This window comes from Eubalaena glacialis, chromosome X (genome assembly GCF_028564815.1).
Source record: "Eubalaena glacialis isolate mEubGla1 chromosome X, mEubGla1.1.hap2.+ XY, whole genome shotgun sequence".
NCBI classification, from domain to species: Eukaryota; Metazoa; Chordata; class Mammalia; order Artiodactyla; family Balaenidae; genus Eubalaena; species Eubalaena glacialis.
The window spans coordinates 5644101-5671191 of record NC_083736.1 but is presented as its reverse complement, the minus strand read 5'-3'; the positions used below and the strand labels follow the sequence as shown (position 1 = coordinate 5671191).

The window sequence follows — 27091 nt, the reverse complement described above, 5'->3', positions numbered from 1 at the left end:
GAATAAAAGTGGCAAGAGTGGACAAACTTGTCTTGTTCCTGATCTTAGAGGAAATGCTTTCAGCTTTTTACTGTTGAGTATGATGTTAGCTGTGGGTTTGTCATATATGGCTTTTATTATGTTGAGGTAGTTTCCCTCTATGCCAACTTTCTGGAGAATTTTTATCATAAATGCATGTTGAATTTTATCAAAAGCTCTTTCTGCTTCTATTGAGAGGATCATATGGCTTTTATTTTTCAATTTGTTAATGTGATGTATCACACTGATTTGCAAATATTGAAAAATCCTTGCGTCCCTGGGATAAATCTCACTTGATCATGGTGTAAAATCCTTTTAATGTACTGTTGGATTCAGTTTGCTAGTATTTTGTTGAGGATTTTTGCCTCTGTGTTCATAAGTGATGTTGGCCTGTAATTTTCTTCGTTGTGATATCTTTATCTGGTTTTGCTATCAGGGTGATGGTGGCCTCATAGAATGAGTTTGGAAGTATTCCTTCCTCTGCAGTTTTTTGGAAGAGTTTGAGAAGGATGGGTGTTAACTCTTCTATAAATGTTTGATAGAATTCTCCTGTGAAGCCATCTGGTCCTGGACTTTTGTTTGCTGGGAGTATTTAAATCACAGATTCAATTTCAGTACTTGCAATTGGTCTGTTCATATTTTTTATTTCTTCCTGGTTTTTCTTGGAAGATTGTACCTTTCTCAGAATTTGTCCATTGCTTCTAGGTTGTCCATTTTATTGGCATACAGTTGCTTGTAGTAGTTTCTTATGGTCCCTTGTATTTCTCTGATGTTGGTTGTAACTTCTCCTTTTTCACTCCTAATTTTATTGATTTGGGCCCTCTCCCTTTTTTTCCTGATGAGTCTGGCTAAAGGTTTATCAATTTTGTTTATCTTTTCAAAGAACCAGACTTTACTTTCATTGATTTTTTTCTATTGTTTTCTTAGTCTCTATTTCATTTAATTTTGCTCTGATCTTATGATTTCTTTCCTTCTACTAACTTTGGGTTTTGTTTGTTCTTCTTTCTCTAGTTGCTTTAGGTGTAGGGTTAGGTTGTTTGAGATTTTGCTTGTTTCCTGAGGTAACCTTGTATTGCTATAAACTTCCCTCTTAGAACTGCTTTTGCTCACAAGTTTTGATCAAAGAGGACAAAAGAAGAAAGGAAGAAAAAAGACCTACAAAAACAAATCTAGGAAATTTCCTGGCAGTCAAGTGGTTAGGACTTGACACTTTCACTGCCATGGGCCGTGATTTGATTTCCTGGTCAGGGAACTAAGATCCCAAAAGCTGAGTGGCGCAGCCAAAACAAAAACAAACAAACAAAAAAACAAATCCAAACAATTAGCAAAAAAGGATAAGTAATTTCTTAGTGTCTTTTGTCTGTTTTTTCTAAGGAAGCATTAGAGATGTTTCTTATTTAAGGGATGCCAAATAAAGAGATAATTTTTAGGACAATTAATTATCAAAACTTTTTGTTGCACATGAGGGAACCCTGGTTCAAATGACCTTCAGCCAAAGAGGGTTAAAAGAAAGAAGGAGGAATCACTGGAACATTTGGCACACAGACCAGGCTCTATCTGGAACACACAACTGCCCAGATGAAGTCACCAGGTATTCACTATCTTTAGTACTGGTTCTCCCCAGAAGGTGAGTAAAGTGGCTGCTCTCTGAGCAAAACTTGTATTTTACCATATTAGTGGCCACAGGGCATAAGGAGAATATTGTTTTTAATAGACTTAATAGAAAATTCCAAGAGGCAATTCTGATTGGGCGTGATTGGGTCACATGCCATCTCTGATGTCCTGTGGGCTTGGGGCTGGATATTCTGACACTTCAGGCTTTGAGGCCATGTTCACCTTTTTGGCATGAGGATCAAACACTATGGAAAGAGGTAAATACTGAAATATTTTTATTACTGGCTTTTTATAAAGAATAAAATTGATGTTTACTCAGTAATGCTATTAAAAGAATCTCTTCCTCCAGGGAAGCCAGAGTTGTACATTTTCATCATATGAGTAGTCAACTGTGTTGAATTCAACAGAGAAGGTCATTTAAAATACAGATGGGAAAGCCACCAGATGTGACATCATAGAGACAGACTAGCAGTGAGAGCCTGTTTTGTTGGAGGGATGGGCTCTGGAAAATAATAGCAATGAGTTGAAGAGTGAAAAGAGATGAAAATATGAAAACAAAGTTCTAGTCTTCCTTTTGAAATGACAGCTTGTGGAAAAAAACCCAATATGTCTTTGAGTAATGATGCTTTAGGCTCCTGCATTTCAAACTGCGGTCCTGGGCGTTGCTTAGCAACTTGTTAGAAATGTAGAATCTCAAGGTTCATCCCCAACCTCACAAACAGAGTCTGCATTTTAACTACATTCCCAAGAGATTCATTGAGTCTTGAGAAATGCTTCTTAGATGGTGCATTCCACAGTGATGGGAATAAGAAATTGTTCTGGGAGGGTCGTAAATGGCAGGTTATACAGTGTTGCTATATTTTATAGACCGATTTTTCCAAGGTGTTTGTTATTAAAGAGATGGAGAGAGGAGAGTAAACTTGAAAGTTAGATGTGTGGATAGATATTATTTTTGGTCGGGGTCAGTAGGGAAATTGGGAAAGAAGTGTCTGGCATCTTTGTCAGCACATGAGGAAGATCCTGTGGATGGAGGAAAGGAAGAGAACACCAAGAGTGTCCATTTATTGAGCAAGTTTCTGGTGAAAGTTGGAACAGGCTGAGTCGAAGGCATGGGTGCAAGACTGAGAAGGAGCTCCTTTAGAGAATCAAGATCTCAGGCAGGGAGACGTGGACTAAAACAAACAGATTGGTTGGGCAGGAAAGAGAGTGAACAGGGTGTTGTCTTTCATTTCAGAACAAATAAGTGTAGAACAGCTATGTAAAAAAAAAAAAAAAAAAAAAAAGTGAGCCTGCCAGACTAGCCGAGATCATTTATTTTGACTATTCGTGAAACCAATAAATTGCTTTGTACCACAATTAAAGAGCCAACACGTGCAAGCAGAATAGGGACTCTGATGGTGGGAAATTGGAGATAGAAGAGTGGAAAGTCATGGTGTGAAGGATCCTAGGATGCTAAGAAAGCACTCTGGTGCCAGAGCTGCCCTGGATATGGTTGGATGGAATAATGGATTGGGAGAAATGAGGTGTCGGTCTGGGAGAGAAACATGGAAATACCACAACCGCAGGATGTATTCTTTCTGATGTGAAAAGTCCATAAAACATACTGTACATAGAACTGTAGTGTTGGTGAGCCAGTTTCTAAACTCATTAGAGAAAACTGCTTTACCTTTGACAATAGAAAATGAATATCCAAATTCCATTACCATTTGAGGAAAAAGTCTATTAATAGGTGATAGGATGTTTCTGCAGTAACTTATTTTAATGATTAGTAATGACAGTATTCCTCTTTCTACCACCAATGGTAGAATCACTTTAGCAGTTTACTTACTTAATAATTTAAAGTTTAAGACTTTACAAAATAGTTTATGTGTTATATTTTTATTGTACCCAAATTTTGCAAAAATCAGTTTTCTGATTTTAAACTGAATTTAAATTTTAAACTGATTTTTCTGATTTTAAATTCTGTTAAATTAATTAATTATTTATTTATTTATTTTTGGCTGTGTTGGGTCTTTGTTGCTGTGCGTGGGCTTTCTCTAGTTGCCGTGAGCGGGGGCTACTCTTTGTTGTGGTGCACGGGCTTCTCATTGCAGTGGCTTCTCTTGTTGCGGAGCACGGGCTCTAGGTGCGCTGGCTTCAGTAGTTGTGGCACATGGGCTCAGTAGTTGTGGCTCACGGGCTTAGTTGTTACGCTGCATGTGGGATCTTCCCGGACCAGGGCTCAAACGTGTGTCTGCTGCATTGGCAGGCGGGTTCTTAACCACTGTGCCACCAGGGAAGCCCTTAAATTAGTTTTAATGTTTCAAAATGTTTCCTAGTGAATTCACTCTTCCACTACTCCACTGTGATAACAGTTCTGTTCCCTTCCTCGTCTGCTTAGATATCATGCTTCCCCCAGTCCTTCTCAGAATCAGCCTGTATCCTCACCTTCCACACCATGGAGGAAATAAAATGCATCTGATGGGAACTCCATCCCCTTCTCATAGTCAATCTATTAAATCTTCCTGTACTCACTCCTATTTTCCTTTCCTTCCCTCTTACTAAAATGGAGAGAATGTCTCTCCCTGCCTCATAAACCAAAATTTGTGCATTTAGTTTGTCGCCCCACACCTCTTACCCTTTCAGGGAGCTCTTTCTATCATTCACCTACTCTCTCCTGCATCATCAACCTCTCCCCTTCTCTTTCATACTTTCCATCACCACCAGGCTTCAGTATCTCTCACACGACAAGTGAAAAAAGGCTCTCCAGGGCCCCACTCCCCTTTGAGGCACCACCATTTCTCTCTACTCCCATTCAAAGCCAGACTCATACCACTTCCATTGCTTACTTTCCATAAACCCTCTTCCATCCTAGTCTGGCGTGTGCACCGTCCCTCCAACAAAACGGCTCCTGCCAAGCGGAAAGGTGGAAGGAGACAAACCCAGGGGCGTTTTCATTGCTGCTCTTGCTTGATGTCCTGGCAGTATTCTACGTGCTCTCCCCAAACATGCATGCTCTCCCATGGTTTTCCTCCTGTGTCCCTAGATGATGTTCTTAGCGTCCTGTATTAGCTTTTTTCCCCCTTCAACACAACCTCTTAGCGTTGGGGCGTCTCAGATCGTCTTGCGAGCCCTTAGCCTCTCCCACTCACCCTTAGTAGGTTAGTGGATCTACAGATGCGATCAGTTGACGACACCCAAGCTCTAGCTCTGGTCCAGACTTGCCATTATATAACCCCTAGCCCCATTTATCCAACTGCCTATTGAATATGCCTCAATGTGGCAGTCTCTGACACAGCTTAAACTTACCTTTATCCCCACCATGTCTCTGAAACCCTCAGTTATGTTTTTCTTTTTCAAGTCGCACCCACCTCCCATCCAGATGTAGGTTTAAGCATATATAGTCTTCAACTTTACTTATTGTCCTTTGACTTTTCGTTTTTTCAACTTATTCTTTCAAATGCTGAATTATACCACCTACTATCCTTTCGACAGTGAACATCTCTTACCAATTAATTCTATTAATAACCAACAAATACTTTCATGGAGTAATCTTGTTTTTGTCCTGTTACCTAATTTAAATATTTTTAGATCACATATTTTCAATTAGTGATGATATCCTCTGCATTTACAGGATCTTACTGACCATATTCCAGAGGACACTGTATCCTTAGTTTTATCTGTCCTTTACCAACATGTATTTCCAGAGTTTAGTTTTAATCTTATCCATTTCTACTAGCTATAAACAATGTGAGATATTGATGCATCCGTCCTTTTTAATTTTGATAGACCACTGTTTTTACTTTGATACCTAATTTACCTGTATAGCATTCTTCTAAATATTCATATTTTATTTATATAATCAATAAAGCAAAAGCTTATTAATTAAACAAATTAGATTTCTATTGGCATTTAAACATCGATTGCACACCTAATGAATTTTTCTCTATTTAATTCAAACCACAGTCTGCTGTATCTGATTTTCTTAAATGCTTTAAGCGCTGTATGAGGCAGACACAATACACACATAATATTAAACTTGTTGAAAATTGGATTGGTTCACCTAGGCTAATCAGGTCAAAAGTGCTAATAAATTTAAGGGTGTTTCTTTACTTTTATATTCTTATTCCCTCTTACTCATTTTTAGGGTTGTCTTTCTTGTTTTCATCAATTTTACCAACTGTACACGTGTCCAGTGCTTCAATAATCCTACACACCCTAAAGATGAGGAGCATTCTAGCTGCCCAGAGTTGACAGATTTATCAACCAGTTTATTCCTGGTCTAGGTCATGAGGATTGTTTGCATCTTCCAAGGTGATTTTACCTGAGTTGATTACTCAGCAGGAGAGGTCCTGCTTTTGTTTTTTTTTTTTTTAACATCTTTATTGGAGTATAATTGCTTTAAAATGGTGTGTTAGTTTCTGCTTTATAACAAAGTGAATCAGCTATACATATACATATGTTCCCATATCTCTTCCCTCTTGCGTCTCCCTCCCTCCCACCCTCCCCATCCCACCCCTCTAGGTGGTCACAAAGCACCAAGCTGATCTCCCTGTGCAATACAGCTGCTTCCCACTAGCTATCGATTTTACATTTGGTAGTATATATAAGTCCATGCCACTCTCTCACTTCATGCCAGCTTACCCTTCCCCCTCCCCATGTTCTCAAGTATATTCTCTACGTCTGTGTCTTTATTCCTGTCCTGCCCCTAAGTTCTTCATAGCCATTTTTTTTTGATTCCATATATATGTTAGCATACAGTAATTCTTTTTCTCTTTCTGACTTACTTCACTCTGTATCACAGACTGTAGGTCCATCCACCTCTACAAATAATTCAGTTTCCTTTCTTTTTTATGGCTGAGTAATATACCATTGTATATATGTGCCACATCTTCTTTATCCATTCATGTGTCGATGGACACTTATATTGCTTCCATGTCCTGGCTATTGTAAATAGAGCTGCAATGAACACTGTGGTACATGACTTTTTTTCAATTATGGTTTTCTCAGGGTATATGCCCAGTAGTGGGATTGCAGGGTCGTATGGCTGTTCTATTTTTAGTTATTTAAGGAAACTCTATACTGTTCTCCATAGGGGCTGTATCAATTTACATTCCCACCAACAGTGCAAGAGCGTTCCCTTTACTCCACACTCTCTCCAGCATTTATTGTTTGTAGATTTTTTGATGATGGCGATTCTGACTGGTGTGAGGTGATACCTCATTGTAGTTTTGATTTGCATTTCTCTAATGATTAGTGATGTTGAGCATACTTTCATGTGTTTGTTGGCAATCTGTATATCTTTTTTTTGTTTTGTTTTTTTTGTTGTTTTTTTTTTAAACATCTTTATTGAAGTATAATTGCTTTACAATGGTGTGTTAGTTTCTGCTTTATAACACAGTGAATCAGTTATACATATACATATGTTCCCATATCTCTTCCCTCTTGCATCTCCCTCCCTCCCTCCCACCCTCCCTATCCCACCCCTCTAGGTGGTCACAAATCACTGAGCCGATCTCCCTGTGCTATGTGGCTGCTTCCCACTAGCTAGCTATTTTACATTTGGTAGTGTATATATGTCCATGACACTCTCTCACCCTGTCACATCTCACCCCTCCCCCTCCCCATATCCTCAAGTCCATTCTCTAGTAGGTCTGTGTCTTTATTCCCGTCTTGCCACTAGGTTCTTCATGACCTTTATTTTTTTTTTCCTTAGATTCCATATATATGTGTTAGCATACTGTATTTGTTTTTCTCTTTCTGACTTACTTCACTCTGTATGACAGACTCTAACTCCATCCACCTCATTACAAATACCTCCATTTCATTTCTTTTTATGGCTGAGTAATATTCCATTGTATATATGTGCCACATCTTCTTTATCCATTCATCCGATGATGGACACTTAGGTTGCTTCCATGTCCTGGCTATTGTAAATAGAGCTGCAATGAACATTTTGGTACATGACTCTTTTTGAATTATGGTTTTCTCAGGGTATATGCCCAGTAGTGGGATTGCTGGGTCGTATGGTAGTTCTATTTTTAGTTTTTTAAGGAGCCTCCATACTGTTCTCCATACTGGCTGTATCAATTTACATTCCCACCAACAGTGCAAGAGTGTTCCCTTTTCTCCACACCCTCTCCAGCATTTATTGTTTCTAGATTTTTTGATGATGGCCATTCTGACCGGTGTGAGATGATACCTCATTGTAGTTTTGATTTGCATTTCTCTAATGATTAATGTTGTTGAGCATTCTTTCATGTGTCTGTTGGCAATCTGTATCTCTTCTTTGGAGAAATGTCTATTTAGGTCTTCTGCCCATTTTTGGATTGGGTTGTTTGTTTTTTTTGTTATTGAGCTGCATGAGCTGCTTGTAAATCTTGGAGATAAATCCTTTGTCAGTTGCTTCATTTGCAAATATTTTCTCCCATTCTGAGGGTTGTCTTTTGGTCTTGTTTATGGTTTCCTTTGCTGTGCAAAAGCTTTTAAGTTTCATTAGGTCCCATTTGTTTATTTGTGTTTTTATTTCCATTTCTCTAGGGGCTGGGTCAAAAAGGATCTTGCTGTGATTTATGTCATAGAGTGTTCTGCCTATGTTTTCCTCTAAGAGTTTGATAGTGTCTGGCCTTACACTTAGGTCTTTAATCCATTTTGAGTTTATTTTTGTGTATGGTGTCAGGGAGTGTTCTAATTTCATACTTTTACATGTACCTGTCCAATTTTCCCAGCACCACTTATTGAAGAGGCTGTCTTTTCTCCACTGTATATGCTTGCCTCCTTTATCGAAGATAAGGTGACCATATGTGCGTGGGTTTATCTCTGGGCTTTCTATCCTGTTCCATTGATCTATATTTCTGTTTTTGTGCCAGTACCAAACTGTCTTGATTACTGTAGCTTTGTAATAAAGTCTGAAGTCAGGGAGCCTGATTCCTCCAGCTCCATTTTTCGTTCTCAAGATTGCTTTGGCTATTCGGGGTCTTTTGTGTCTCCATACAAATTGTGAAATTTTTTGTTCTGGTTCTGTGAAAAATGCCAGTGGTAGTTTGATAGGGATTGCATTGAATCTGTAGATTGCTTTGGGTAGTAGAGTCATTTTCACAATGTTGATTCTTCCAATCGAAGAACATGGTATATCTCTCCATCTATTTGTATCATCTTTATTTTCTTTCATCAGTGTCCTATAATTTTCTGCATACAGGTCTTTTGTCTCCTTAGGTAGGTTTATTCCTAGATATTTTATTCTTTTTGTTGCAATGGTAAACGGGAGTGTTTTCTTAATTTCACTTTCAGATTTTTCATCATTAGTATATAGGAATGCAAGAGATTTCTGTGCATTAATTTTGTATCCTGCTACTTTACCAAATTCATTGATTAGCTCTAGTAGTTTTCTGGTAGCATCTTTAGGATTCTCTATGTATAGTATCATGTCATCTGCAAACAGTGACAGCTTTACTTCTTCTTTTCCGATTTGGATTCCTTTTATTTCTTTTTCTTCTCTGATTGCTGTGGCTAACACTTCCAAAACTATGTTGAATAATAGTGGTGAGAGTGGGCAACCTTGTCTTGTTCCTGATCTTAGTGGAAATGGTTTTAGTTTTTCACCATTGAGGACAATGTTGGCTGTGGGTTTGTCATATATGGCCTTTATTATGTTGAGGAAAGTTCCCTCTATGCCTACTTTCTGCAGGGCTTTTATCATAAATGGGTGTTGAATTTTGTCGAAAGCTTTCTCTGCATCTATTGAGATGATCATATGGTTTTTCTCCTTCAATTTGTTAGTATGATGTATCACGTTGATTGATTTGCGTATATTGAAGAATCCTTGCATTCCTGGAATAAACCCCACTTGATCATGGTGTATAATCCTTTTAATGTGCTGTTGGATTCTGTTTGCTAGTATTTTGTTGAGGATTTTTGCGTCTATGTTCATCAGTGATATTGGCCTGTAGTTTTCTTTCTTTGTGACATCTTTGTCTGGTTTTGGTATCAGGGTGATGGTGGCCTCATAGAATGAGTTGGGGAGTGTTCCTCCCTCTGCAATATTTTGGAGGAGTTTGAGAAGGATAGGTGTTAGCTCTTCTCTAAATGTTTGATAGAATTCGCCTGTGAAGCCATCTGGTCCTGGGCTTTTGTTTGTTGGAAGATTTTTAATCACAGTTTCAATTTCAGTGCTTGTGATTGGTCTGTTCATATTTTCTATTTCTTCCTGGTTCAGTCTCGGCAGGTTGTGCATTTCTAAGAATTTGTCCATTTCTTCCAGGTTGTCCATTTTATTGGCATAGAGTTGCTTGTAGTAATCTCTCATGATCGTTTGTATTTCTGCAGTGTCAGTTGTTACTTCTCCTTTTTCATTTCTAATTCTATTGATTTGAGTCTTCTCCCTTTTTCTCTTTATGAGTCTGGCTAATGGTTTATCAATTTTGTTTATCTTCTCAGAGAACCAGCTTTTAGTTTCATTGATTTTTGCTATTGTTTCCTTCATTTCATTTTCATTTATTTCTGATCTGATCTTTATGATTTCTTTCCTTCTGCTAGCTTTGGGGTTTTTTTGCTCTTCTTTCTCTAATTGCTTTAGGTGCAAGGTTAGGTTGTTTATTCGAGATGTTTCCTGTTTCTTGATGTAGGCTTGTATTGCTATAAACTTCCCTCTTAAACTGCTTTTGCTGCATCCCATAGGTTTTGGGTCGTCGTGTCTCCATTGTTATTTGTTTCTAGGTATTTTTTGATTTCCCCTTTGATTTCTTCAGTGATCACTTCGTTATTAAGTAGTGTATTGTGTAGCCTCCATGTGTTTGTATTGTTTACAGATCTTTTCCTGTAATTGATATCTAGTCTCATAGCGTTGTGGTCGGAAAAGATACTTGATACGATTTCAATTTTCTTCAATTTACCAAGGCTTGATTTGTGACCCAAGATATGATCTATCCTGGAGAATGTTCCATGAGCACTTGAGAAAAATGTGTATTCTGTTGTTTTTGGGTGGACTGTCCTACAAATATCAATTAAGTCCATCTTGTTTAATGTATCATTTAAAGCTTGTGTTTCCCTATTTATTTTCATTTTGGATGATCTGTCCATTGGTGAAAGTGGGGTGTTAAAGTCCCCTACTGTGATTGTGTTACTGTCGATTTCCCCTTTTATGGCTGTTAGTATTTGCCTTATGTATTGAGTTGCTCCTATGTTGGGTGCATAAATATTTACAATTGTTATACCTTCCTCTTGGATCGATCCCTTGATCATTATATAGTGTCCTTCTTTGTCTCTTGTAATAGTCTTTATTTTAAAGTCTATTTTGTCGGATATGAGAATTGCTACTCCAGCTTTCTTTTGATTTCCATTTGCATGGAATATCTTTTTCCATCCCCTCACTTTCAGTCTGTATGTGTCTCTAGGTCTGAAGTGGGTCTCTTGTAGACAGCATATATATGGGTCTTGTTTTTGTATCCATTCAGCCAGTCTGTGTCTTTTGGTGGGAGCATTTAATCCATTTACATTTAAGGTAATTATCGATATGTATGTTCCTATTCCCATTTTCTTAAATATTTTGGGTTTGTTATTGTAGGTGTTTTCCTTCTCTTGTGTTTCTTGCCTAGAGAAGTTCCTTTAGCATTTGTTGTAAAGCTGGTTTGGTGGTGCTGAACTCTCTCAGCTTTGGCTTGTCTGTAAAGGTTTTAATTTCTCCATCAAATCTGAATGAGATCCTTGCTGGGTAGAGTAACCTTGGTTGTAGGTTTTTCTCCTTCATCACTTTAAGTATATCCTGCCACTCCCTTCTGGCTTGCAGAATTTCTGCTGCAAGATCAGCTGTTAACCTTATAGGGATTCCCTTGTGTGTTATTTGTTGTTTTTCCCTTGCTGCTTTTAATATGTTATCTTTATATTTCATTTTTGAGAGTTTGATTAATATGTGCCTTGGTGTGTTTCTCCTTGGATTTATCCTGTATGGGACTCTCTGTGCTTCCAGGACTTGATTAACTATTTCCTTTCCCATATTTTCAACTATAATCTCTTCAAATATTTTCTCAGTCCCTTTCTTTTTCTCTTCTTCTTCTGGGACCCCTATAATTCGAATGTTGGTGCGTTTAATGTTGTCCCAGAGGTCTCTGAGACTGTCCTCAGTTCTTTTCATTCTTTTTTCTTTATTCTGCTCTGCAGTAGTTATTTCCACCATTTTATCTTCCAGGTCACTTATCCGTTCTTCTGCCTCAGTTATTCTGCTATTGATCCCATCTAGAGTATTTTTAATTTCATTTATTGTGCTTTTCATCGTTGCTTCGTTCCTCTTTAGTTCTTCTACGTCCTTGTTAAATGTTTCTTGCATTTTGTCTATTCTATTTCCAAGATTTTGGATCATCTTTACTATCATTATTCTGAATTCTTTTTCAGGTAGACTGCCTATTTCCTCTTCATTTGTTAGGTCTGGTGTGTTTTGACCCTGCTCCTTCACCTGCTGTGTGTTTTTTTGTCTTCTCATTTTGCTTATCTTACTGTGTTTGGGGTCTTCTTTTCACAGGCTGCAGGTTCGTAGTTCCTGTTGTTTTTGGTATCTGTCCCCAGTGGCTAAGGTTGGTTCAGTGGGTTGTGTAGGCTTCCTGGTGGAGGGGACTAGTGCCTGTGTTCTGGTGGATGAGGTTGGAGCTTGTCTTTCTGGTGGGCACGTCCACGTCTGGTGGTGTGTTTTGGGGTGTCTGTGGCCTTATTATGATTTTAGGCAGCCTCTCTGCTAATGGATGGGGCTGTGTTCCTGTCTTGCTAGTTGTTTGGCATAGGGTGTCCAGCACTGTAGCTTGCTGGTCGTTGAGTGAAGCTGGGTCTTGATGTTGAGATGGAGATCTCTGGGAGATTTTTGCTGTTTGGTATTACGTGGAGCTGGGAGGTCTCTTGTGGACCAGTGTCCTGAAGTTGCCTCTCCCACCTCAGAGGCACAGCCCTGATGCCTGGCTGGAGCACCAATAGCCTTTCATCCACACGGCTCAGAATAAAAGGGAGAAAAAAATAGAAAGAAAGAAAGAAAGAGATAAAATAAAATAAAATAAAGCTATTATAATAAAAAATAAGAAAGAAAATTATTAAGAATAAATTAAAAAAATTTTTTTTAATTTTTAAAAATAGCTTTATTTTTTATAATAAGAAAAAAACTTATTAAGAAAAAAATTTTTTAATTTTTTAAAATAAAAAATATGAAAAAACTTATTAAAGTGAAAATAAGGAAAAAATTATTAAGAAAACATTTATTAGGGAAAAAAAATTTTTAATTAAAAAAAAAACAAAGAAAAAAACGGACGGACCTAACCCTAGGACTAATGGTGAAAGCAAAGCTATACAGACAAAAATCTCACCCAGAAGCATATACATATACACTCACAAAAAAAGGAAAAGGGGAAAAATTAATATATCCTGCTCCCAAAGTCCACCTCCTGAATTTGGGATGATTCGTTGTCTATTCAGGTATTCAACAGATGCAGGCACATCAAGTTGTTTGTGGAGCTTTAATCCGCTGCTTCTGAGGCTGCTGGGAGAGATTTCCCTTTCTCTTCTTTGTTCGTACAGCTCCCAGGGTTCAGCTTTGGATTTGGACCCGCCTCTGCATGTAGGTCGCCTGAGGGCGTCTGTTCCCTGCCCAGACAGAACGGGGTTAAAGGAGCAGCTGCTTCGGGGGCTCTGGGTCAGTCAGGCCCGGGGGAGGGAGCGGTACGAAGGAGGCGGGGAGAGCCTGCGGCGGCAGAGGCCAGCGTGACGTTGCACCCGCCTGAGGCGCGCCGTGTGTTCTCCCGGGGAAGTTGTCCCCGGATCACAGGACCCTGGCCGTGGCGGGCTGCACCAGCTCCCGGGAGGGGCGGTGTGGAGAGTGACCTGTGCTTGCACACAGGCTTCTTGGTGGCGGCAGCAGCAGCCTTAGTGTCTCATGCCCGTCTCTGGGGTCCGCGCTGATCGCCGCGGCTCGCGCCCGTCTCTGGAGCTCGTTTTGGCGGCGCTCTGAATCCCCTCTCCTTGCGCGCCACGAAACAAAGAGGCAAGAAAAATTCTCTTGCCTCTTCGGCAGCTGCAGAGTTTTTCCCGGACTCCCTCCCGGCTAGCTGTGGTGCGCTAACCCCTTCAGGCTGTGTTCACGCCGCCAACCCCAGTCCTTTCCCTGCGATCCGACGGAAGCCCGAGCCTCAGCTCCCAGCCCCCGCCCGCCCCGGGCGGGTGAGCAGACAAGTCTCTCGGGCTGGTGAGTGCTGCTCGGCACTGATCCTTCGTGCGGGAATCTCTCCGCTTTGCCCTCCGCACCCCTGTGGCTGCGCTCTCCTCCGTGGCTCCGAAGCTTCCCCCCTCTGCCACCCGCAGTCTCCGCCCACGAAGGGGCTTCCTAGTGTGTGGACACCTTTCCTCCTTCACAGCTCCCTCCCACTGGTGCAGGTCCCGTCCCTATTCTTTTGTCTCTGTTATTTCTTTTTTCTTTTGCCCTACCCAAGTACGTGGGGAGTTTCTTGCCTTTTGGGAGGTCTGACGTCTTCTGCCAGCGTTCAGTGGGTGTTCTGTAGGAGCAGTTCCCCGTGTAGATGTATTCTGATGTATCCGTGGGGAGGAAGGTGACCTCCGCGTCGTGCTCCTCCGCCGTCTTGCCCGGACCAGGTCCTGCTCTTGTAGGTCACTACTGTCCTTTGTATGAGGAACTGTCCAAATCACTGCTCCCAGTAGTTGGTTCGTTTTATTTTCTGGTGACCCCAGCTTTTATCCCAAGCTGTCACTTGATCTGGACAGCTCAGCTTTTTAGTACAATTCAGTAAAACCTTAATTTAGTACCACTTCACCTTCATTATACAGACTGGCGTGAGCCTTCTTTGCCATTGCTTGTTCTGAGGGGGACCTAGTCAAGCCCAGTTACATCAGAAAGTTTAGGTCACTGCTGCTCTTCGAAATTACTGTTCTTGCCCATCTACAGTTTAGTCCTGGGTATTGACTTCTGTGATTATTGACCATTATTATGATGAGATTATCATGCTCAGTGTTTGGTCCCTTAGACTAGTACATGCTTATGGTTATCCCTGATGCATACATACGGAACACGTCCTGCACTGTTTAAGCTGAAGTACTGCCAGTTCTGTCCCCAGGAGTCTGTCCAAATTCTTGGATGGTGGTAAAAAATAAATTATGAAATTGCTTTTGATTGCCATCTGCCTAGCTCGAGAAATAGTATCTGAACACCCTCACAGACTATCACCAGCTGCGACTTTAGAACCAGATTGGTCCCTTGGAAATAAAAACAGGTGTTTTACATACCATAAATATAGTTAGACAGATGGAATGTTTAGGATAGAGAAGAATACTCCTTACCTACTTATTTTAGTTCCCATTATCTTTCTTGTTCTTCCTGAATAATCTACGACCATCAGTAGAAGGTTGTTTTTGGGAGAACAGTCATGAAAAAGGGAAACAAATTTTTATTTATGGCTTATGAAAATGTAGAAAATCGATGAATACAGAATGATACAAAGCAGAATCCATGGCTATAGAATAATGCAAGGTACTGAATTACTATACATAGGTATTGACACCTGTAGTACCCTTAGTTTTGTACTGGCTAATGTCTTTTGACCGTGGTGGTGTTTTTATAAATGATGTATCTTCATACTCTTGATGAATACTATTTAAAGTTCTGTTCATGTTCTGTACATTTGCCATATCTTTTTACCTCTTATAACACCAGATAATCTGCAACAATACTCACAAAAGTATTGTAGTCCTAAAATTTTGCAGAGGAAAATGTCACTTATTTTTACATCCCCCTTCTACATGCAAAGCATTTCCAAACTGTTATCATGTGGGCTGAAGTATTTCCCCCTCAGGGTTATTTTGAAGATAGATAGAGAAGTTTCCGAGCCTGACAACATGCGACATGTTAGTTTCAGGTGAGTTTACTTCCTTCACACAAGTCAGAAGACTTAGTAAAAGAAAAAAATATATACAGTAAAAACTTTGAGGCTCTCAAGCTACAAGTTTTGCAGTGGATAGCTGCCTTCTACAAAATAGATTCTGAGGGTTTTTAGAATCTTCACATCTGACAGAAAACCTTACTTGAAAATATGCCTGGTGTTTTCATTCAGAATGGTATAGGCACATTGGAAAAAAAGTGTATGTACATTAAAAAACAAACAAAAAGTCTTCAAATCATCCCCAATATCCATATATTAGGAATATTCATTATTATCTGTTAGGCATATGATTGTTTCTTTGAGTGTAGAAATATGGACACAAAAGTACATCTTTATTTTTTTAGCACAAAAATAGATTTGGTTCACACTTTCTATAGAATGTATATTCTTCTGCAACTTTGTTTTCCCCATTCAGTACCATTTCAAAGAAATCTTTTTTTAAGTTTTTTTTTACTGAAGTATACTTAATTTACAACATGTTAATTTTTGCTGTACAGCCTAGTGATTCAGTTATATACATATATTCTTTTTCATATTCTTTTCCATTATGGTTTATTACAGGATACTGAATATAGTTCCCTGTTCTATACAGTAGGATCTTGTTGTTGTTTGTCCATTCTATATATACTGGCTTGCATCTGCTAATCCCAAACTCTCAGTCCTTCCCTCCCCCCCCCCCAACAACCACAAGTCTGTTCTCTATGTGAGTCTGTTTCTGTGTTGTAGATAAGTTCATTTGTGTCATATTTTGGATTCCACATGTAAGTGACATCATATGGTATTTGTTTCTTTCTGACTTACTTCGCTTACTATGATAATCCATAGGTCCATCCATGTTGATGCAAATGGCATTAATTCATTCTTTTTTATGGCTGAGTAATATTCCATTGCATATATGTACCACATCTTCTTTATCCATTGATCCATTGATGGACATTTAGGTTGCTTCCATGTCCTGGCTATTGTAAATAGTGCTGCAATGAACATAGGGGTGCACTGATTTTTTGAATTAGAGTTTTGTCTGCATATATGCCCAGGAGGAGATTGCTGGATTATATGGTAGCTCTATTTTAAGTTTTTTTGAGGAACCTCCATACTGTTCTCCATAGTGGGTGCACCAACTTACATTCCCACCAACAGTGCAGGAGGGTTCCCTTTCCTCCACACCCTCTCCAGCATTTGTTACTTGTAGACATTTTGATGATGACCAGTGTGAGGTGATAACCTTGTCGTAGTTTGTTCTGATTTGCATTTCTCTGATAATTAGCGATGCTCAGCATCTTTTCATGTGCCTCTTGGCCATCTGTATGTCTTCTCTGGAGAAATGTCTATTTAGGTCTTCCGCCCATTTTTTGATTGGTTTGTTTTTGTTGTTGTTAAAGAAATAATTCTTTTGAATTAACTTGTTAGTTTTAAGTTGCCGTTGTCTGAGTACCCGAACACTGACACGATCATCTCCTACTCGTGGTCCCTTAGAGTCTCTTCGGTCTTTATGCATCTATCACTGCATGCTGCCAATACGTCCATAGGAGAAACCACTACGGGAAGAAGTGCTGGCCCGAAGGGAATACACAATTGAAACTCTGAAAAGTTCTAGGCAAATTCCCCTTAAAAGAAGGTGGTAGGAAGACACACTCTCTAAACAGCTTCTGAGAACATTTTTCTCCCTGCCTTTACTAACAACGGATAGTATCAATCTTTTCAAATTTTGGTGATCATGTAGACCAAAGTAAATGGGACGTGCACCTTGTTTTAAGGAGAGAACATATTAATCTTCTGTTGGGTTTGTTTAATCATCTTAAGGATCCATTTTGTCCATATTCAGAAACTCACGCGGTAAGCCATGTGTTCTTTTGGAATTCCTTAGTAATGTGTTTCTTTGCTTCTTGATCCTGGTGGGGGAGGTGGGGCATTACTCCTTTATTCCATTATTCCTATTATTCCTTTTCCTATTTCCATCGAGAACAAAACCTCTGCTCCATGGTTTAAAAGGGATGTCTGCCAGGGACAGACTCGCACTACCTCTTCCTTACTCCTTTCACATCTGTCTCAGAGAACTTTTCTCCAAGGTGATCCCCACGTAGAGGGCGTTTGGTGTGGCCCTGGGTTCAGACTCGCATTCATTCCTTTTCTCTCTCAGAAGCTTACCCTGCCTTCAGAGAGAGGCTAACTCACTCCCTCCCAGCTCCTCCTGCCAAATCCACACACAGGAGGCCCACCTCCTTCTGGTTCTCTTCTTTGCGTGAAAGATGTCACAAAGACCATGATTTTTCATGTGTCCAGCTTTGGCAGCTATGTTTGGAACTTGCTCTGCTGGCTCCGGTTTTTCCAAAGGCGGATTCTAAAGTTGGAATGGGGTCGGGGTGCTTGGGAGGTGAGAAGATTCTTCAAGGCTTTCGTCCTCGAATACATAAGACATCCTACAATTTGGAGACACAGACTTTATGCCGATCGTCACATGAGTTCTTTTGTGTGAGCTTTAGCATATGTCTCCTGTTCTCTTAGTTACTAACACCGCCTGGTCCTCAAAATATTTGAGCCAAATATTGTGTTCGTACATGATTAATCTGAGTTGTGAAATTCTACCGTATTGGATTTCTTTGTACCCAAAGGGTATCCAACTGGAGGACAGTTTCTACATTGATTCAGACTGTGTGTATATAACCAAAAATCATAAGCATGATGTGATATTTGAATTAATATTTCTAATTTTAGATATATTTCTAAAATGAGATCATAAAGAATACTTTTTTACATGACAAAGGGAACTTGCCAGTTTCCCAAAAGGTGCCTAAAATCTGAAGACAACCTTTTGATAAGAATGTTAAATTTCTGTGTAAACAGATATTTCTCCTGGATCTGGCTCATCTCACAGCAAGTGTGCTATGCATTCTACATAACACTAAAACATCTCTCTCCTTCAGAAGGAAGGAGAGGTATGTATGTCATATTTTTACAAATAGGCTCTGTCAATATGGGTTTAAGTACTAATCAATCAACATTATACACATAATCAGCCTAACAATTTGATATTTGTTTAGGGTTCCTGTAAAATTAACTACTCACAGAAAATTATGAACAGAATTGGAAAGCAGTGCCATGCCCAAGAAGATAATAAATCCAGGTTCTCTGCTAATTTAAATCTTATTCCAAGTGTAGGTAGGATCTGAAGAGGAAGAAATGCAAACGAGATGTTCATAGAACATTCCAGTATTCATTCATTCACTATACATTGATTGCATGCCGAGGTCACAGTGCATCCCCAAGTACAGCAAGTGTGGAACTTTTTGGATGCAAAATTTAAGACTGTATGGAAAAACAGTTCGAGGAACCGAGGTAACAAGTAAATCACTGACATCTCAGATGGTTACAATCTTTCATTAAAATAAAACAAGCCAGCTTACTGCCTGCAGGGCATGTTAACGGTATTAACAAAGAAATAAGGGGAATTCTGTCACTGATTACGATTTTCCATCTCTTGCTCATGAGATCTGTTCTTCCTTAGGCTTCAAGTTAATGCTCAGAAGTTGCATCCTTTATGGTAAAGGAGGGACATAATTTTCCTGTCTTTTCCTTGAGCCAGGTGTTCTTGGTCTTTCTGAGTTTAAGACTTGCAGTTATTACGCTTTGTCTGCTGCTTCCTACTACTGTCCCAGAAGAAATCTGTGAATGCTTAAAATGGACAAACAACCAAGTGCAAACTGTTTTTAACCAACTCAGCCTGCGATTCCAATTTGTCTATAGCCTTAGCTCTGCCCATGCTAATTTTGTGCTGACACACACATGCTCGGTTCCCCTTATTTGTGGTTTTTTTTTTTTTGGCCACTTGGCTTGTGGGATTTTAGTTCCCCGACCAGGGATTGAACCTGCACCCTCGGCAATGAAAGCGCAGAGTCCTAAGCACTGGACTGCCAGGGAAGTCCCTCGGTCCCCCTTATTTGGATCTGAGCGTTCTCCCTCCTAGCAGACACAGGAAGACAGTTATAAGACCTGGATTTGCTTTCTCTCAGCATCTCCTTTCCCAAGGTCTATTCTAAAAGTCCACTTCTATTTAGGCTTCTTTTTTTTTTCCCCTTATACCCCTCCTCAGGATTTTTAAGCACCTGGTTTGCTTGGCTGTTAATGGGGTTAATGCCTAATTAACCCTGGTAAGAGTGACACTCACCTGCATTGACATTTTCCTCATTGTTAAAAAGGCATACATAGATAAATTCATATGTGCTATAATAGTTTTCAAAAAAAGGGTACCTGGGCTTCCCTGGTGGCGCAGTGGTTAAGAATCCACCTGCCAATGCAGGGGACACGGGTTCGAGCCCTGGTCCGGGTAGATCCCACATGCCGCGGAGCAACTAAGCCTGTGCGCCACAACTACTGAGCCTGTGCTCTAGAGCCCGCGAGCCACACCTACTGAAGCCTGCGCCCTAGAGCCCGTGCTCTGCAACAAGAGAAGCCACCGCAATGAGAAGCCTGCGGGCACCGCAACGAAGAGTAGCCCCTGCTCGCGAAACTAGAGAATGCCCACGTGCAGCAACGAAGACCCAATGCAGCCAAAAATAAATAAATTAAATAAATAAATTTAAAAAAAAAAGGGGACCTTCAAATTAAGGATGGGTCACTCCATGTGTAATATGCACTGTGCCACGTGTAGTAGGGTGAGAAGGGGTACCCAAATGGTGGTACACAGCTCCAGTATTCAAGGAGGTGATAGCTATATTACAGAGAACCCTGGGATACCAGTTGGCATGTAGAAGATAACAAGTCTTGAGAAAAGAAAGCAGCGAGAACTTTCCTGCATGGGTGTGTGTGTGTGTGTGTGTGTGTGTGTGTGTGTGAATGTTTTGTGGGCTAGCCTGGCTGGTGAAGAAGTAGGGAAGAAGAAGACGCAAGAGGACCTCTCTGGGCATAAGGAACAGGTTGTACAAAGATATCTGGAAGCAGAGCCCAGGCTAATGTGTAATTCGTTTATCTGAAGCGTCGTCTAAATGCTGGATGGTGAACCGTGGGAGGATAAGACTAGGGCATGTCCTGGAAATAAGCTTGTGCTGGCCTGGCTGGCTGGAGGAGCGTGTGAGGACTCCCTGAACAGTGGAAAGACACTGATGATTCCTGAGTGTGGAAGGAGGAAGGCATCACAGTTACATTTTGGGAAGTTAAGTCTGAAATCACCGAGTGGGAACGAAACAAGACTTAAGGAACCAGTTGTAGAGATGATTATAATTCCGTGAGAGGATTTGAGGGTCTGAATTAAAGTAATGGTGGAGAACAGATATCGCTGAATGTCCTTTTAAAGGCTTCTTAGGAGCATCCAAGAGCTGCAATGACCCTATGGATCCATCCACAGGGGGATGGATAAAGAAGATGTGGTATATATGCACAATGGAATACTACCCAGCCATGAAAAAGAATGAAATAACGCCATTTGCAGGAACATGGATGGACCTTGAGATTATCATACTAAGTGAAGTAAGCGAGGCAGAGAAAGACAAGTATCTCATGATATCACTTACATGTGGAATCTAAGAAAAATGACACAAATGAACTTATTTACAAAACAGAAACAGACTCACAGACATAGAAAACAAACATGGTTACCAAAGGGGAAGAGGTGGGGAGGGGTAAATTAGCAGTTTGGGATGAACAAATACACACTATTATATATAAAATAGTCAACAAGGACCTACTGTATAGCACAGGGAACTCCACTCAATACTATGTAATAATCTATATATGGGAAAAAATTCTGAAAAAGAATTGATACATGTATATGTATAACTAAATCACTTTGCTGTACACCTGAAATTAACAAAACATTGTAAATCAAGTATACTCCATTATAAAATAAAACTTTTTTCTGAAAACTAAAAAAAAAAAAAAAAAAAAAAAAGACCCTATGGCATTGCCAGACTAGTCATTTTGGGGAAGAGCCAAAACCCAGAGAAATCAGGTGAGTGTCGGAGCTTTCAAGCTGCTTTGGCTCAAGAGACGATGGGCTATGACCACTCATTTGGGTTTGGGTTTCAGTGGCGCCTTCACCCTACCCTTGGGGCCTGGAGTCTCTAAGTTCAAGTCTAAGGTAGATGCAAATCAGAACTGAAGCAGCCAAATCCCAATCCAACCTCAGCACCGCACAAAAGGCTGCTCTGGGCCAGAGCAGAGGAAAAGAGGAAGGACAGGATAAACAACAACGACCATGCGTCCTTGGGAAACTGGGTTCTGGGTGGGGTAGATTTGCTTTTGTACAAATGCAAAGCGGGTACTGTTGGCATCCGGCTGAAAATAACCCAGTTGGGAGCTAGGGGAGAAAGGTTAGATTTGAGGACTCTATTTAGGCTGTGTTGCCATGGATAGAACTGTGGGAGGGGTGAGAGTTCTGAAGGAGTGGGGGGGACACACTCACCAGGAGAGGACCAGACCCAAAGATGCGACAGGAGGGGCAGAGATGAAGGATAAGGAGACAGGGCGTGTCACTTTCTCCCAGAACCAGGTTCACGTGCAAGGGGTGTATTCAAGTGAAGTGCCCTCGGGAGGAACCAAGAGTGGACAGAGGGCGACCGGGAGGGCAAGGAGTCCTGTAGCTCTGTTAACTGCCGGTGGAGCTGTAGGGAGAAGCCCGCCGCTGCTGGGGCACAGGCAGAGAGCCAGGGTTCAAGGATCCGGGGAGTTCAACGATGTCAGCTTTACCATAAGAGAGGCAGCAGGGAAGTCGCTCAGGCTCATGTGGTCCCAACGAGGAGGGAACAGAGAGGCAGCTGAATGCTCGGAGGCCAGGCGGAGATCAAGAAGTCCAGGAGGAGTGGAGATTCACAAGTGACCCCAGAGAGCCGTTTCAGGAGAGCCGTGGGAGAAGGAAGAGGGTTTTAGAGGAGGAGAAATGAAAGGGTAAGAATTGAATAGATACAGCAGGAGGAAACTCCCACTTGGGTTGTTCAGCCATGAAATACGGTGGCAGGAAGTTCTGTCTTGAGGGGCTATTTTGGGAAGCGTTGTTCTCCCCGAAGTGCAGGTGAATACATGTATAGTCAAAGAAGACATAATAACTTACATTTGTAGAACACTACCGTCACATTGCGACTGGAAATAATTCTTATTACATGGCATTCCGTAAGAGCTCATCACGTCTTGTCCGCTCCAGGAGCTGGAGTTCTGGCACCATGCAGATGAAGCGTGCTCCTGTTCTGGGGAATTCTGTCTGAAAAATTCCGGGGAGGGCTGTTTACACTCAGAACGTTGTGGAATCCACAAAACAATGACAGGAAGTGACTTCGCACATACGTTGGATTTGCAACTGGGTAACCTGTACTTTTAACTTCAGCATAACATCCATGAACGATCTAAGATTTTTATGTTTACAAAGTATATTCTGTTCTCCCATTATATTCTTTTCTCCCTCCATCCCTTTCTCTTTCCATTCTCCCTCGTTCCAGAACAACGGGACCAAGTTACCCTTGGGCCCCCAAAGGCAACGGACAGTGCGTGTGTCTCTGAGCCCACAATGAGCTGGAAGGGAGACGGCCCAGCCTGCAGGGGCTGCAACGTGCCTACTGGCCACTGCAGCCCAAGACGTTCCTCACTTCATGGCTCTACTACAACTGGATGAAATCTTCAGAGAAAATAAGCACGCACCCCCCAAACTAGACACCCGAGAGTCTTAGAACACACTTAGGTGAGAGCCCCTCACGGCCCTCTGAGACAGCCGGACTCTGAGCCCCCGTGTCTGCATGCAGGTTGGAGCGCTGGCACCCAGGAAGGCTGAGTTCCTGCCCCACCCCTGCTCTCCAGCAATGGGGAGCTTGTCTGCTGCTGGGAGCCCCCAGCAATAGCTGCCTGCTGTTTCCAAACCTGCCAGCCCTTATTCCACAGTCTCACGGATAAACACGTTACATTTCAGATACTGTTGGGAATTCTGCTCCTGGCCTTTGAGCTTTGCAACGACTAGCTTCCGACTGAGGTTAGCACTCCCGTCCCTACACCCTCGGTGACTGGATTTAATAACCGTCGCGCCCTCATTTTGCTCCCACCCTCGACCCTCTTGCTTTCCTGGGTAGCGTGTCCCGCAGCTGCCCTCATTCCTCCATTTCCTTTTGAAGCCTGTGAGCTCCTTCACCACGGATGTCTTCCCGTGTGTTAGAACACGTCATTTCAATCCCCAGAACATCCCACTGAAAAGTAAGCAGAGCCAAACAACAGTTTAAATGTGGGCATTGCTTTTTCCCTTTCAATCGACAATATGCCTCGATTCTGTAGTTTTCCCCAGATTATAAATTGCAAAGCAATCACAATATCTGTTATGTTTCTTACTTATGTCTCTTGCATACAATGGTCATTAGATGAGTTTCTAACCCAATTAGGAGACAGGACACTGGGTAAAAGTGAAAGATTTCTATTATTTGAAAAATTAATCCATAAAATTCCATCTGATACAAAGCTGAATAACTTGCATAGATTTAAACATATTGTTAATGAAATCACATGTTTTATCCACCCAGATAAAGCACGAGCAGATTCATTTTGATTTTGTTTCTATCCATTTATTCAAAAAGTATTTACTAAAGCTGATAAGCTCTGAGTATGCTAAGCAAGTTGGACAAGCTTCCTGTTCTCAGAGAATTAACATTTTCTGGGAAGTGAGAGTAGGAAGCTTTCGGATGATAAGAAATGTGAGAAAAGGAAAACAAGTCTCCCTAAGAGCAGAATCAAAAGAAACAATGTCATCTCTCCAAAGCAGTGGTTCGTTCTCACCTGGGGCAGTGTTGCCCACGATGGGCCAGTCAACAACGTCTGGGCGTTTTGGGTGTATCATCTGGAGGGGGGCTGCTACTGCATCTAGCGGGTGGAGGTCGGGGTGCTGCTTACCATCCTGCAATACACAGGGAGGCCCTCCACAGAGAAGTGTCCAGACACAAATGTCGGCAGTGCTGAGGTTAAGAAACCCTGCTCTCATGCTAGAGTTATAATGCACGTATAATTTCCTTTTATGCTTATTTGCTCTCACTGATAGACACATAAAAGACCTTGTCACTGCTTCGGAATTCCAGCAGTGTTTTTAAGATTAAAAGTTGCAATTTTTTTTTTCTCGAAAGAAAAGGAGTATACCTTTAAGATTTTTTTTTTCCCCTTACCGTATATAATAGTCCAGTATCCTTTCATGAAGTGCGTTCTGGAGCAAGAGATGTGACTTTCAAAATCTCACAGTAATGACCACCACCATCATTTACCTGAAGCTAGACAAATGCCAAGACTCTAGTTTTTAGAAATGCTCTTGTCAATCTGAATTTGTGACTTCTGAAAGCGGGAGAAAACTCTGGGAAGGTTCCAGGCTCTCTACTATGTTGAAATCTTTAATCCAGCATAACTGGACCCTCCTATCAGTTGCAGGCGCATTTGTGTAGTCAGATGAGCAAATTATCAGAGCAGGTGCATCAAGAGAAACGTTGCTTTCTTGAAGGTACTGCCAAACATACATTCTGGACTCATGACTCCCTGCAAAACAGAATTAAATACACTAAATCTCCAGGATATAGACTGCCATTGACTTGTATTCATTTGTATCATATTGCCAATAAAGTCGTGAAATTTACCTAGCACCCCAGAGAGTGTTTCTATCATTCAGGGGGTCTCCTTTAAGGCTCCCTCCACTATATTTACTTCCCTCACTCCTTCCCTTTCCCCACCAACACCGCCTGCACCCAGCTCCACGTTTACGTTGTCTTTGTCCTCCTAAGCTAACCTTTTCTCTTTTGAGTCTTCTTTTTTTCTTTTTTTTTTTTAACAGACAAGAGGCTGCAGCTAGTGCTATGTCTCAAAAAATCAACTCATACAGTGCTGTACATTCATAATGGTTGTACGTTTCCCTCTATCCTTTTTATATCTTTAATTACATTTAAGCGTTTCAGGAATCCATTATGTATCATAATCAAACATCATCTTCCCTTGTGCATCTATTCCTGTTTCAAATCTAGATTTCTAAAATGACTGTGCTATTTTTATCTGTTTAACTCCATCCTCTCTAGTTTTCCTAGAGGAAGAGGGAGCTTTAAGTGGCTGGTCTGTGAATCCCTGCAAACCGTACAATGAAGTGAGTTGCCCAGTTAATCATATTTATTCTCTGACAGAAAATAAGAGAGAAGACAGACACAAAAGCCCGGAGTTTACAGAAAGACAAACCCAAATTCTAATCCTCTCTTAGCTTGTAAATCACTTAATCTCCTGAACCAAAATGTATTCATCTGTCAAATGAATATAGGACTTATTTTGAAGTTGTTATGAGGATGACAAACATGGGGAAGGATGGTGGCCCAACAAACTTATTTCCTTTCTTGTAAAAATAATAAATGCAGGGCTTCCCTGGTGGCACAGTGGTTAAGAATCTGCCTGCCAATGCAGGGGACACGGGTTCGAGCCCTGGTCCGGGAAGATCCCACATGCTGTGGAGCAACTAAGCCCGTGCACCACAACTACTGAGCCTGCGCTCTACAGCCCGCGAGCCACAACTACTGAGCCCTGCGTGCCTAGAGCCCGTGCTGCACAACAAGAGAAGCCACCGCAATGAGAAGCCCGTGTACCGCAACTAAGAGCAGCCCCCGCTCGTCGCCAACTAGAGAAACCTGCGCGCAGCAACAAAGACCCAATGCAGCCAAAAATTAAAAAAAAAAAAAAAAAATAATAATAATAAATGCAGGCTCCCCTTCAAAGGGAGCACCAACCAGGGCAGACATGGCTTCCTTTTCCTTTCATCCTAAAATACCTATCAGTGCCTTTGTCAATTTTTCAATCAAAAATGCCATCTGGACATTTGGGGACCAAAATGCCAATCAACTTTTTCTCTATTGCAGAAATTAATTACCTACACAGACCTCACTCTTGAAGTCACCTTGACATTAGGAGGATGGGAGAAGAATTGAACCCAAAAATAGGTTTAAAATTCCTTTAAGTTTAAGATTTGTAACGGAAGAGATTTTTGTGAGCTTGCAAAACTCTGAAACCTTTGTTTTTAAAAGATATATGCAAAGACAAAAGGTAGGAGGACTTGTCACAGGGAGAAAGCATCCTTACATACATACAAAAGAAGGAGCCATGTTCAAACTTTACTTCAGGAGGAAGATGGATCTGCCCGTAAAATAGTTCCACTCACTCGGTGTAAGTTTCATCTTTTTCTTACGTGCAAAGTTTCTTACCAAAGTCAGAGAAACTAAAAGTACATTCCCCCCCTAAAAAAATTCTTAAATTTCACAAGAGGAGATTCCATGTTAGCTGTGAATCTCCTTCCGTGACATCTAGGTGGGTATGAGCAATACGTACAGAGGAAAATGTCCCTGCATAACCTCCTTGACGTTTGCTTTCCTTCTGGAGCCCTGGGTCGTTGTACCAAACTGCATTGTAACCAACACCAGATGCTAAAACAGAGGCAAAGCCAGGACTCGTATTTGCTCAAGAGAGCACTGTTTCAAAGCTCGGCATCACTGCAACCAATAATATCTTTTCCTATAATGTGAAGGGACAAATCAGTAGAGTTGTGGTCCGTTGTCAACATTTCAGATCTAAATAATGATATTTCATAATAT

At 41.0% G+C, this 27091-nt stretch overlaps 1 protein-coding gene across 1 annotated transcript in view; it reads left to right on the top strand.

Annotated features, from left to right (window-relative positions):
* LOC133082239 (patatin-like phospholipase domain-containing protein 4) overlaps window positions 1–23285 on the top strand; it is a 72953-nt gene extending 49668 nt beyond the window's left edge. The window contains exon 7 of the mRNA XM_061178754.1: window positions 22955–23285. Coding sequence (XP_061034737.1) covers window positions 22955–23026 — 72 coding nt within the window. The 3' untranslated portion in view covers window positions 23027–23285. The remainder of the gene's footprint in view (window positions 1–22954) is intronic.
* The last annotated feature ends 3806 nt before the right edge of the window (window positions 23286–27091 follow it).